The 13216-nt window shown below is 40.5% G+C and overlaps 1 protein-coding gene across 2 annotated transcripts in view; it reads left to right on the top strand.

The window, feature by feature from the left end:
- Nucleotides 1-12997, top strand: part of SLC12A4 (solute carrier family 12 member 4) — a 47371-nt gene extending 34374 nt beyond the window's left edge. The window contains exons 11-25 of one of the 2 annotated variants that reach the window (XM_066557178.1): nucleotides 377-434; nucleotides 1267-1441; nucleotides 1832-1950; nucleotides 2435-2533; nucleotides 2837-2956; nucleotides 3700-3804; nucleotides 4752-4920; nucleotides 6156-6351; nucleotides 7035-7204; nucleotides 7382-7513; nucleotides 7610-7717; nucleotides 8400-8584; nucleotides 9306-9320; nucleotides 11396-11529; nucleotides 11842-12997. In XM_066557178.1, the coding sequence (XP_066413275.1) occupies nucleotides 377-434; nucleotides 1267-1441; nucleotides 1832-1950; nucleotides 2435-2533; nucleotides 2837-2956; nucleotides 3700-3804; nucleotides 4752-4920; nucleotides 6156-6351; nucleotides 7035-7204; nucleotides 7382-7513; nucleotides 7610-7717; nucleotides 8400-8584; nucleotides 9306-9320; nucleotides 11396-11529; nucleotides 11842-11933 (1877 nt within the window). In that variant the 3' untranslated portion in view covers nucleotides 11934-12997. The remainder of the gene's footprint in view (nucleotides 1-376; nucleotides 435-1266; nucleotides 1442-1831; nucleotides 1951-2434; nucleotides 2534-2836; nucleotides 2957-3699; nucleotides 3805-4751; nucleotides 4921-6155; nucleotides 6352-7034; nucleotides 7205-7381; nucleotides 7514-7609; nucleotides 7718-8399; nucleotides 8585-9305; nucleotides 9321-11395; nucleotides 11530-11841) is intronic. The other variant, XM_066557179.1, reaches the window with a different exon arrangement.
- Nucleotides 12998-13216: the final 219 nt, after the last annotated feature.

The following is a 13216-nucleotide window of genomic DNA, read 5'->3' as shown; positions in this document are numbered from 1 at the left end:
AGACACAGGAGAAGGAGAGAGAAAAGCAAGATTTTAATATCAGCTTCTGTATTAGTATTAATAATTCTGTATTAATATCAGCAGAAGATTAAATTGACATTTTAGTACAAAAATGGTTCATTTGATTTTTTCTCCTTTATCATAGCATTTAAACTTGTCCTTTTTAAAAACTGAAACTTAGAAGAAGCTTTCTCTGTAACATTAGGAGGTGCATGTGAGCAGTGAGACATTAATTTCCTTGCCAGCTTTACCATGTACTTGTGGAGAAGCTGGAGTGCAAGTGCCACAGGATGGAGGCACAAACTGTCCTTTCCACAATGCTTTCATCTGCCATGTCTAAATAAATTCTGCTTCCTTAGCACACTCTGTCCTCCAGACTTCAGTTGTGTGTTATTATTTGGAGCCTGCATAGAAGGTGTTGTCCTGAGAGATAAGTAAGTGTTACTGCTTTAATGCTCTCCTTTGTTTTACTTTTTTACAGTGTAGGTGTGTTCTTGCCTGTTTTCTCTGTGTGCCCCACTCCTCTCCTTGTTGTTTTTTTTCTTTTTAATTAATGGTGGTGTACTTTGAGATTTTTTTGTTTTTTAGGTTGCAGTAAAACATTAAGATGAAGGGAGAGTTTAATGGGAGAATTCATAAGTTTCAGTTCCTTTTTCTAAAAAAAAAAAGCCTTTTCTTTGAAGTGACTTAAAGGTGTATTTTTAATTTAAAAAAAATATTTACTTCTGGGTGTCTTTTAAACCATACTTGCATGTAAAGTGTGACCACAGTTTTTGGAATCTTCTTGTATTCCATTTGATATTTTCTGGCATGGCACCCTCAGATTTTCCATCCTGTGTCTTAGTTCTTGTATTTTTTTTGGTAATTGTAAAAAATAATGTTGTGATAATAATACAAGAATTTTAAAATATGTGTAATGAAAAGAAATGTTGAAATCAAGCTGCAGACACTTCCAATCTGTATATCAGAGATATTTGATTATTTGCTTAGATATGAGATATTTGATTAGATATGAGATTATTTGCTACTTTCTGTGTTCTCTAGTTAAGAGAATAATAGAGTGTTATTAATAATACACTATGTCATATTAAAATACGATATCAAAATATTAATTAAATATGTATGATATTAAATATTAAAATACCAATTAAATATTGTATTATTAATAATAGTATTTAAATGACATGCTAAAAGTGCCCTGAAAACCCCAAGGATGAGTCTCAAAGCGGTCCTTGGGGTACGAGAGCGGGTGTGTTGCCGCTGCAGGTTCGGTGACGCGGTGAACAGGAACCTGGTGGTGGGGACGCTGTCCTGGCCCTCGCCCTGGGTCATCGTCATCGGCTCCTTCTTCTCCACCTGCGGGGCGGGGCTGCAGAGCCTGACTGGGGCCCCCCGGCTGCTGCAGGCCATCGCCAAGGACAACATCATCCCCTTCCTCTGGGTGGGTACCTGCGCGGGCTGCCTGCCCTGCTGCCTCGCCAGCTGCCCACACTGACTGACTTCGTGCCCTTAAAGTCAGATTTATTCTCCCCGGTTTGCCCAGCGCTGAAGGGAGGGGCAGTATTTTTTATTTTGATGAGTTTTTTGCTTTTGTTGGAAACAAAGAATACTTTGAAGAGTTTTTAACTAGACTTATGGGGTAATTTTTTTCTAGAAGTTGAACATCTAATTTTGTAAAGCATGGCAAGCCATTAGAATAATTTGACTCCTTACTCTAGAGAAGGAAGTATGTAAGAGAATTACTGTTGATTAAAAAAATATAATTTTCTTTTTTCCGATTACAACCTTATGAAATACCAGGAGGATTTGCCTAATGTTTCTGTTTCTTCAGATCTTTGGTCATGGAAAAGCGAATGGTGAACCAACGTGGGCTCTTCTGTTAACAGCATTAATTGCTGAGCTGGGAATCCTTATTGCTTCACTTGACATGGTGGCTCCAATTCTCTCAATGTAAGAAACAGCCTGGTTGCTGTCTCGTAGGGGGTAGAAATGCTCTTGAGTTTTGCTAGTTTGGTTGTCTTTCAGAACTATATCTTAAACCAGTTAAGCAAATTTCCAGAGCCTGAGTTCCACATCTGTAATTTCTATGAATCCTCTGACTTCAGGCTCTACATATAAATCTATTTGTTTCTGTTCTGGAGTATTCTGTGAATAAGCAAGTTTTTATTATGTTTTTATTTGGTTTTAAAAAAAAAAACATTTTAATCACAGAACAACGACAGCATTATGCTGTGAACAGATCTAACTTGATCCAATTAAAAAATTGTTCCAGCTACTTTATGCTAATAGTTCAGGCTAATAAAAATCAGAGGGGTAGGGGTACAGGGCATGGGACAGTGCAGTGGGGTTTTGACTTGAAATCAATCATGTAATCATAATATATGCCAGGATCTATAAATGTGCATGCTAAAAGGTTTTGCACTCTGTTTTGCAGGTTTTTCTTGATGTGTTACCTCTTTGTTAATCTTGCATGCGCAGTGCAGACACTTCTGCGAACCCCGAACTGGCGGCCACGCTTTAAATACTACCACTGGTGAGTGGAGGGCTGGCCTGCAATCTGCACCTGGGAACCTTCTCCAGGAGGGCAGGGAGCAGCTTTTATTGCTCTGGGTACCAGTTGTACACGAGCGCCAGACTCAGATATGTCATGGCACAAGAGTTTCATTTCAACAACAGGACACTAAAACTGGTGGGACTGGGGACATCCAGTGGAGGCTTTGCTTTCACTGCCAGTTCAGCACAGACAGTTTAAAGAAAAAAGAGCAAGAATGTAATTGACTTGTTTTTTAAGCTTTTCTGCCCCACTAGTTATTAATACCTTTGCTTTGCATTTTAGGGCCCTCTCATTTTTAGGCATGAGCATTTGCCTGGCACTGATGTTCATTTCATCCTGGTATTATGCTTTGGTAGCCATGCTTATTGCAGGCATGATTTACAAGTACATTGAGTACCAAGGGTAAGTATTAACTGGATAAGAAAGGGTAAGAGGGAGGCTGGATCTCTTTAATGAATTATCTCCAGAGTCTTCACATTTGGAAAAGGAACTGTCCAGAGATGACTTGGAGGGCTTTCCTTATTAGTTAATTTTTGTTTTCATTGTTTTACTGTGTCACTGCTAAGCAAAAGCCCCTGAAATACTTTGTTGTTAAGCCTTTAAAGTTGTTAGGTGAAACATGAATCATAGGAAGTAGAAAGCTGGTTGGGATCTATCTGCTGTACTGCAGGTGATTACTTCAGGCCCAGAACTGCTGATACCAACCATTATATTCCAGTTTATCTGCAAAGTTCTGTCTAGATCAGTCCTTGAAAATTTGAATTGGCTGCTTGGGTTGCTGGAGATCAGCATTGGATGGAGTCAGGCTGTAGTGTGGTTTTCTAATTTAATTTGACCCATTAACTAAATTGGATGTTGAAATGCCAGATGTTTGTATATGCTTGGGAAGCCTTCTCTGTAGTGTTGATTACAAATTAAGCCCAGAATGGTGGTTCATCATATATATATATTTTACTGAAGCATCTTCACTTTTCTTACGTGGTCTGTGATATCGCAGACATTCATGCACAAATTATAAATATAGATGCCATACATGTCATGTTATTGAACCCACTGTAAGGTGCTCAGAGCTCTATAGCCTGATGTAAGTGTGCAGCTGAGTGCTCCTGGAGCCATGTGGTGGCTGAAGTGTTTGTTCTTCACAGGGCAGAGAAGGAGTGGGGTGATGGCATCCGGGGCCTGTCGCTCAGCGCTGCCAGATACGCCTTGCTCAGACTGGAGGAGGGCCCTCCACACACCAAGAACTGGAGGTATTCACCCTGGACTGGTGAAATGGCTGGCATGGTTGTCTGCTTACACTCAAGGAATTAAACTGGACTCTAAACAAGAGTGTGAAATAATTTAAATGCCCAGGATATTAAAAAAGGTGTTGAGTTCGCAGTAAGCTGTCCTGTCACTGTGTGGACCCGGTATGGGCAGACCTTTAGTGCCCTTTGGATCTTTAACTGGACTCCAAATTGGTGAATTCAGAAGTGGAACCTGGGGAAACTGGAGGTCTGTGAATACAGAGGTGTAGAGACCAGGAAATGAGCAGTGGCCAACGTTATTCCTTCTGATGTCTTCCCTTCTTGGTGTTGAAAACAGAGTGGGCAAGAACCCTCTTGGTTGGGCATTGTACAACCCTTGGGCTCTGAACAAGAGCAAGAGGAATCTATCAAAGACAGAGTTTTATAAATCTTTTTATACTTGTTCAGACAGAAAGTGACTTGATTGATTGTGTAGCAATACCTTAAGGAACAGCAGGCAGGTGGGATCTGAGTTTAGATGAAAATATTTGTGTTTTCCCTATGCCAGGTTTCTGGAGACAGAATACAGATATTTTCTTGGCACAAGTATCCAGATCGATCTGGGAGAACAGCCCTACAGTATGAACACTATGTGTGCTCCAGTAGTACTTAAAAGAGCCTTGAAAAACATGCCTGTAAATAAAACACTAATGCAAGCCCCTCAAGCTGAGTATATCAGCAGGTTTTATTACTGTCAGCACAATGCAGCAGCAGAATTCCCACAGTTTCACATCTACTTTAAACCAAGAGAAACAAAATATTAAGTAAAATCCCTCAAATGTGTGAGAGACAGAAAGAATGTTTCAGAGTTAAAATTTAAGCACAGTATAAGTGATGAGAGGCAGTTTTTTAACATGTGTTATTGTTAAAACTTAAGTTAAAAAATACATTGTCTTTTTTATTTTCTCCAGGCCTCAGTTGCTGGTGCTTCTGAAGCTTGATGAAGATTTGCATGTAAAATACCCTAGACTGTTAACATTTGCATCCCAGCTGAAAGCTGGTAAAGGTTTGACTATCATAGGATCAGTCATCCAAGGGAATTTCTTGGAAACTTATGGAGAAGCCCAGGCTGCTGAGCAGGTCAGTGTCCCAAATCCTGAAGTAGAAAGGGGTGAGTGGGCAGGTAATGCAAAATTTTGTTTCATAATCATACATGGAAAAAAGCATCTTGATAAGGCTTCCATGAAACACAGAACAAGTTCAGCAGTGCTACAGCTGTTCAGGAAGGGACTTGCAGAAATGTTTCAGCTGCCAGTTGTGCTTTTGGGAATGCAGATCAATGCTCACCATTGTAAACAGCCTTACTGCATAAAACTGCCTTCATTTATAGGAAATAATGACTGTAGAAGTTTCTGAATGCTGCTTAATGGAAGGAAGGGGACTGTTTAGTTTTCTGAATATTCCAAGTAAAAAGCTTTTTATGGAAAGAGTGATAAAGCAGTGGAATGGTCTGCCTGGGGAGGTGGTGGAGTCACCATCCCTGGATGTGGCACTCGGTGCCATGGTTTAGTTCAGGTGTTAGGGCATGGGTTGGACTCAGTGGTCTTAGAGGTCTCTTCCAACCTAGTGATTCTGTGATTTCAGTAACTGTTAAACTCAGCAAATGTGTTGCTTTTCAGTGTGTTGATAAATTTATTACAAAAAGCATTGAAGGATGGTCCTGAAAATTTTTTAATAAATTACTTCATTTTCCTCATTGTGTAAACATGACATCATAGCCCTGTTTACATCTGTATAGCTTCAGTGTATTCACTTTTTTCCCCCAGAGGCTTTTTCTGTAGGAAAATTGTTACAAAAGGAAAGCTAATTAATGAACTATGTGTTGATAAGTTTGTTTTGTTTTTAAACAAATAAAAGGTATACTTGCTAGTGTGTGGGTTTTGGTGCTTATATTTGTAAATTTAATATAATACAGCATGTTACATGGGAATCTGAAACTGGAAATCCAAATGAAGTCAATTGGCCTTGGGTTTAAAAAGGTGAGTGTTATAGAATTAGAAAATGAAAAGTAAAATAGTGACACAGATATCACTATCTACTACTATGAATAAGAGATGATACCACAAACCAAAAAATCTTTTAATCTGTTAGAAATGCTGATGTTTGGAAAGAAACTGTGTTTTAAACAAGTGGATGTTTTCTCTTTTGTTTTATGAAGGAAATGTGATAAGCAGAACTTTGCATTGTAATATGCTTTACCTGTGGACATGTGAACCAGGAATTTACATTATGATCTCATGACAAAGAAATATCCTGTCTATAAAGGAGTTCATTTTGGAAAGGAAAACTGAGCTTTTTCCTTGTCTGTCTTTCAGACTATCAAGAATATGATGGAAATTGAGAAGGTTAAAGGATTTTGTCAAGTGGTTGTAGCCAATAAAGTTCGAGAAGGAATTGCTCACTTGATCCAGTCCTGTGGACTCGGTGGCATGAAGCACAACACTGTGGTTTTGGGGTGGCCCTATGGCTGGAGGCAGAGTGAAGATCCAAGGTCTTGGAAGACATTTATAGGTGAGCTTTAAAGGTTTGGTGTGATCAGACATTGTGAACAGAGATGTTTTTTACACACATGGGATTTTAACAGAAACCTTGTAAGATTGGTTTTGAGTTTGTCTTTTTTTCTAGTATTGATGGAGAAGTAGGTATTTTCTCACAAAACTGCTCTGTTTGAAATGCCATTTCCTTTAGGTAAAAGACCTAAGAAAGATCTTCAAAGATTAATCTAGCAGCTAAAACTCATGTGTCTAATGAATGGTTAAAAAATCATGGGCTTGAGACATGCCGGTTTTGTGGCAAACTATGATTTGTTTCCTAGATAATCTCTGTTTTATCACTGGTTCTAACCTATCCTTCTCTAGTGGATAACACTCTCCTTGCCTCTATCTCTTTCATTCTCCTGTGGTCCAGTTACTTAATCAAATTTGAACAGAGCAGATGCTGTTCCTCATACTTAGCTTTGAAGGTTGCTGCTTTCCTTTCCAGTGTGAAATAAGGTTTGTGTCCCCGTGAGTCTGCTTTATCCTGGCTTTGTCACTGGGACTGACCTGTCTGTGCAAGCCTTGCTGTACATACTTTTCTTTATTTAAGTGATGACTTTTATGGTTTGCTGACACTTGCTCAGTGAGTAGTGTTTTTCTAGCCATAAATGACTCTTGCAGAATTGGAAGTGACTGTGTTCTCCCCCTCCTGGGCAGGTACTGTTCGCTGCACAACTGCAGCTCATCTGGCTCTGCTGGTTCCCAAAAATGTCTCTTTCTACCCCAGCAACCACGAGCGTTACAACGAAGGCAACATTGATGTGTGGTGGATTGTGCATGATGGAGGCATGTTGATGTTGCTTCCTTTTCTTCTCAAACAGCACAAAGTAAGCAGCTACACAGAGAATGTCCCCCACCTATTTCTGCATTCTTTAGTTTAAAGAAACATGATCCAGTTGTAGAGCCTGTATTGATAAATGAGAGTGGACATGTTGCTAAGTTTCTAATTTGTAGAGCAAAGTGTCATTGGTTCAAATAACTGAGAGTTGGTGTTCCCTCACCAGGTTTGGAGAAAATGCAAAATGAGAATTTTTACTGTTGCTCAGATGGATGATAACAGCATCCAGATGAAGAAAGATTTGGCTACTTTCCTCTACCAGCTCCGAATAGAGGCAGAGGTAGAAGTGGTAGAAATGGTAAGGGAATTGCGGCCATTTTTCATTTTATTATGCACATGATGATGTTTGGTTATGACTTGAATGCAAACACAATATTTGTCCTTATTTCTGCAGCACAATAGTGATATCTCAGCATATACTTATGAGAGAACTCTTATGATGGAGCAGAGATCTCAGATGCTGAGGCAAATGAGGCTGACAAAAACTGAGAGGGAAAGGGAGGTATGTCATTTGTGGTTGTTCTCTATGGGCTGCTGTGGGTGATGACACAAAGTGCCTTCCTAGCAGTGTGTTATGTACCTGCTGCTTAAATTTAACTCCTGTGCTCTAAAGATGTAAGGAAATACATCTAGTGTAGCTTTTTTTGTTTCCCAAAATTGCATACAGTTCTTGTTTTTTTTCTTTATATCCGGTATTTGTGTCAATTTATAGCATATCCTGTTTTCCTACTGAAGATGTCTTTCCAGTTTGGACTTAGAGGACATGTGACTGTGATGTCTATGATGTGTAGCTATGAAAGATGATCCATCTTTTCTGCATGGGTTTGTTAAGCTTTTTTTTTTAGTTGTCCAAACTAAAAAACTTTTTTTTTGGGGCTGGTCTTGTCTGCTGTTCCTGACCATGTCATGATGTGAGCTGGGCTGACATTTTTTTCTTGTATAGATACAGGCTTCTGTCAGTCCAAATTCTGCTTGGCTTACAGCCATCAAAACTGTTAAAAGTCAGTTTGGTATGTAAGACTTTTGGCTAGGGAAGATGCCTAGTATCAGAACTCTCCTGAAGGCTAAATTAAGTGAGCCAAATAAAAGATACAATGGAAGAAAATGTCTATAATTATTTAAAGCGCACCAGAGAACATAAAATAAAGTCTCTGAGTTCACCTGGTCACTCATGTGCCCTCCAGGCTCAGCTTGTCAAGGACAGACATTCAATAGCACGTCTGGAGAGCCTCTACTCAGATGAGGAAGATGAGGCAGACCCTGTTCCTGAGAATATCCAGATGACCTGGACAAAGGAGAAATGTGATGCTGAGAAGCGGAACCGAGGCAGTGCTGTGGGGAGCTTCAGAGATCTCATCACCATTAAGCCGTGAGTCTTGTCTAAGTCTACACTTGGCACCTCTTGAAGCTCTGCATGTGCTGTGCTTTTAATTTTCTTTTGTTTCCTAATCCTTGGTGTGTACTTGTGCTATAAACGTTGAGACCTGGCTATGAAAAGACAGCAGTAGCCTCCTCAGAAACCTCTAACCAATCAAATGTGCACACATCCCTCAGTATTTCACTTGGTATAGCCAAATGCTGCATTGGAACTGTTGAATCCTGTGACAACTTCCCTACTGTCTCCCAATCCCTCAATAAAACACACTGATAATTTCACTGTAATCAGAATTTAAAAGAAGAGGTGATAATTTCACTGTCTAGCATGTAGTGTGGATGTTTAACCCATAAAGAAAGAAGCTGGAGATGGTGATGAATGACTTGGAGCAGCATCTGTGTGTGATAAACCCTCTGAGAGTTGCTGCTGCACTGGAGCACTGGCATGTAATAACAGCTGGGGTACTACCACTGAAGAGTGAGAAGTAAAGGTCTATTTTGGCTTTGTGTAAAACTGTGTGAATCTCCTGTGACTTCTTTGATTTCCTGCATCTCACATGAAGAGCTCAGTCAGTTTTGCATACTTGGCAAAGTTCCAGATTTTTTTTTTCCCTCATAAATCAGAATTCAAATCTGTTTTAGGCTGAATCCTACTGTAGAAATTCTGCTGAATTTGGTGTTAACTACCTGTACTTTTTCCTCTTCCATGCTTTCAGAGGGTGGGAAATCGTGTAAGTTTGTTATTTAAATTAGAAGTACGTTAAGATGGTTGAGAGGAAAGACTTCTTTCTTTCAGATAAAAGCAGGAAAACTGTGTGTACTGATGGAAGAAAAGGCACTAGAGTTGAGCAGTCTTAGCAATGTTTTAAAGGGAGCAGGATTAGCTACTTAAGCTAAGTATCATTATAAGTAGGATGTAACAAACTACAAGAGTTGTCCTGATGAGAACTAAGGATAGAAAACAATTCCAGTCTGAACCTATCTTCCTAAGCAGAGTATGACACAAGCAGGAGGAAACATTACTCATTTAGAGAAGCTCTCATTGCACAACACTGCTAGGATGTTAGTTCTGGCACTTTCTGGGCACTAAACAAGCCCTTTCTTGTAGCCTACACCTTCAGATCACTGGGGAGATGCCAGTTTGAAATATCACCTTAGAGAAAACCACGTTTAGTTTTCAGTTTCCTTTCCAAAACTATACATAGCTAACAACTGCTACATTCCTGCTGCTGGTTTTTTCCTCACTTCCTGTAAACATAATCTGGCCTCAGTGTTGTCCCTGGCTTTCTGAAGCTGATGTGGTGAAGACAGATCCTTGATCCAAATTGAATAAGAACATGGAGTAACAGAGAGGTAATTCACAGTGGGTAAATTATTCTGTTAGTGTAATAAACATGGTTCTTCCCACCACATCTTCGTTCTGTGCATATAAATTATTTCTTTGCAAATCTGAATATTCAGAAGAGCAGCAAGGTTACTAAAGAGTTTCACTCATCATGCAAAGCTGAACCAATTAAAGCACAGATTCATATTTCATTTGTTTCTACTAATACTTATTTTTATTACATTCAAATGAAGACAAAAACTCAAGTAGAAAAGCCTCAAAAGTATAAATATATTCTAATATATAAACTTCGACAAGTTTATTTATTTCTGTATTCCTTTTATGTTACCAAAATAATGGTTGATTTCCTGTAAGAAGGCTTGAAATCCCCAAAGGTTGCTTTTGAGTTTTGTTCTTGCATGAATTGATGTTATTTTGTGTTAATATATTCCAAATAATTAATGCTTTTACCTCTCTTAGCCTGGATTCTTAGGGAGCAGAGGTGTGTGAGATTATGCTGCACCTATTTCCCTTTTCTCCCCTAACTTTTGAACTAAATGGCTACTCAAGTTTGAAAGTGTGATTGATATTTTAGACACACCTGGGTAAAAGTGTTTCTTGTAAACAGCCAGTCAGAGAGGTTGATTAGTGTTCTGAAGGAGAGCTCAACATCCCTATAACCCTTCAGAAAAGCCCCTCACATCCAGCCAGCCTGCTCTGGGCTGCCATCCTGTGTTTCCCCATTATGTCACTGCAGTCTGTAGCGGCCCAGCCTTTCTCTGGAGATGCCAACTCTGTTCAGCACCAGGAGGGAAGTGTGCTCCTGGCAAGTGAGGCTGAGCATGGTGCTGCCAGGCCCCTGAGAGAGCTTGGTGCTGGTTCCCAGGCCCTTGAGAGAGCTTGGTGCTGGTTCCCAGGCCCCTGAGAGAGTTTGGTGCTGGTTCCCAGGCCCCTGAGAGAGCTTGGTGCTGGTTCCCAGGCCCCTGAGAGAGCTTGGTGCTGGTTCCCAGGCCCCTGAGAGAGCTTGGTGCTGGTTCCCAGGCCCCTGAGAGAACTTGGTGCTGCTGGGGCTGGAGAGGTGCCTGTGCTGCCCAGGGTGAGGGCTCCTGGCAGGGCTGCCTGCATGGAAGGCCCTGCAGTCACAACTGTGCCTGGTTGAAGAGCACATCCCCTCATGCAACTGGGTTCTAATTTCTTATGCAACACTAAATCATCTTTATCAAGAATGCTTTTTGAAGAGCAGTGTAACTTTCTAAACTGGACTTGACTCCAGAGATCTTAAATTTAAGACCAGCTGTACCTGAGTAAGTTTGGAAAATGTCTTGTGTATCTTCATCATAAAGTTTGAAGGAAATCACTGTGTTGAGTTGACATTTAACAGGGTATTTAGGAGATTTGAGTGTGCTTTTAGAGGACCTTTTTAATAATTCAGTGCTCAGAGGTGTGTTTCTAACAGTGAGTGTGAATGTGCTTCTCCTTCAGGAACCAGTCCAATGTCCGAAGGATGCACACAGCAGTGAAGCTCAATGAAGTCATTGTAAATAGATCCCATGATGCCAGACTTGTGCTCCTCAACATGCCTGGTCCTCCAAAGAATACTGATGGAGATGAAAACTGTATCCTTTCAGGCAAGGCCTGGGCCACACAGAAGGTTTTTCTTTAATCTCTTGGTTCTCTTGAATTCATTTGGCCACCAGTGCTGTTGAGCTGTAATATGTGATAAAGATTTCCCTGAGTGGAGGGTACTGGCTTGTGGCTGTAAGGTGGTAATTGCTTAAAGGAAAAAGTGCCACAAACTCACAGTATTTTGGTCCTTAGAGGGGTACCTGCACTAAGTGAGATCAGAGCTGAGGGCTGTGAGCTGGCCCTGGTCTAACCCCTGTGTGTTTTGGTTTTGATGCTTTTTGTCCTTGACTTTACTGAAACAGACATGGAGTTTCTCGAAGTCTTGACTGAGGGTCTGGAGAGGGTACTGCTTGTGAGAGGTGGTGGCAGAGAAGTCATCACCATTTACTCCTGATTTAGAAGCTTCTAGCCCTGGGCTACATTTTCCTTCTTGGCCATTACAGACATTCCAGTTTTAAACAGAGAAGAAAAAAAGGTTTTTTGCCTAACTTTCTCCTCATCCAGTCCTGTTCATTGTTTTTCCATTTGCAACATACATATCTTTTGGGATTGCAGTATTTGTTACACCATCCAATTTGCAACATAAATTGTGAAGCTGCCACATTATTCAGTTTCTGCTTTGGTACCCCAGCATTTGTGCATGTAGTTTTAACACTAAACCTATTTTTAGTCAGCACTGCTATGTGCAGTATTTTTAGTAACTGTATGTAAAGTTAGGACATGAAAGCCAGTTACTGTAAAAAGATTTAAAAAGCTTTTTATATTAGGTTTGGGGGATAGAAGTGCATTATATAGCAGCTAGTTTCTGCTGAAGTTCAGCTATAAAGCATTTTCTAAGAGCACACTGAAGTAAGAGAGGACTGAAAAAGCTTTCCTTTTCTGGGTTTATTTCCAGAACTAAACTCTCAGTATTGGGTAAGAATTTATACTTTTAATACATTTATTGATAGAGATTTAAATAAATTATGTTGACATAGTTGAAATTATGTATGTAGCTTGCTGAAAGTTTTGTTGCTTCTGAGACTTCAGGTTCTGTGAGGCCAGATCCCTATTTATTTTTGTATTTATTTGTCAGAAATATTGGATATGCAGATGCAGACTGTTTAGGAGAACAGAGATCTCACAATAAATTCTGAATCACCAGTGGATTGAAGGACCAGTCCTGTGCAGTTCTTCCATGCTTTAAATTCTTTGCAGACCATCCATCAGAAGTACTTTGGGCATGTTGGAGTCCCGTGTAGAGCCAGGTGCTGAGCTGCACACACAGCCATGGGATTGCACTTGCACAAGTACAGGGACCTGCTTCTTCATTGTATGCTTTATGCCCTTAGAGGGAAAAGAAGAAAAGAAGACCTACATTAACCAATAAGTCTCTGGAGATTTTATCAAGCCCATTAAGTTGTACTTTATGTACAGAACATTCGTATTTTTTCAATAAAATGTTGCATACACTTTGAAGCTGCTCTCTGTTCTGTGTGTGGGGTGGGGTGGGTTGTGCAGGAGGAGCCCCTGCCCTGCCCTGGTCCAACACTGGCACTGCTGGACCCAGCAGGGGAGGGCCAAGGGGCTGGGTGCTCACCCAGATGGCACAAATCCTGCACGGGGGAGCTGCCAGCTCAGACTTGAGAGCAGCTGGGTGTGTGTGAGGAGTGAAACCTCTGGGGCACTGCCAGCACC

This window comes from Molothrus aeneus, chromosome 11 (genome assembly GCF_037042795.1).
Source record: "Molothrus aeneus isolate 106 chromosome 11, BPBGC_Maene_1.0, whole genome shotgun sequence".
Lineage (NCBI taxonomy): Eukaryota > Metazoa > Chordata > Aves > Passeriformes > Icteridae > Molothrus > Molothrus aeneus.
The sequence above is the reverse complement of the archived record's forward strand: the minus strand, read 5'-3'. Positions and strand labels throughout refer to the sequence as shown.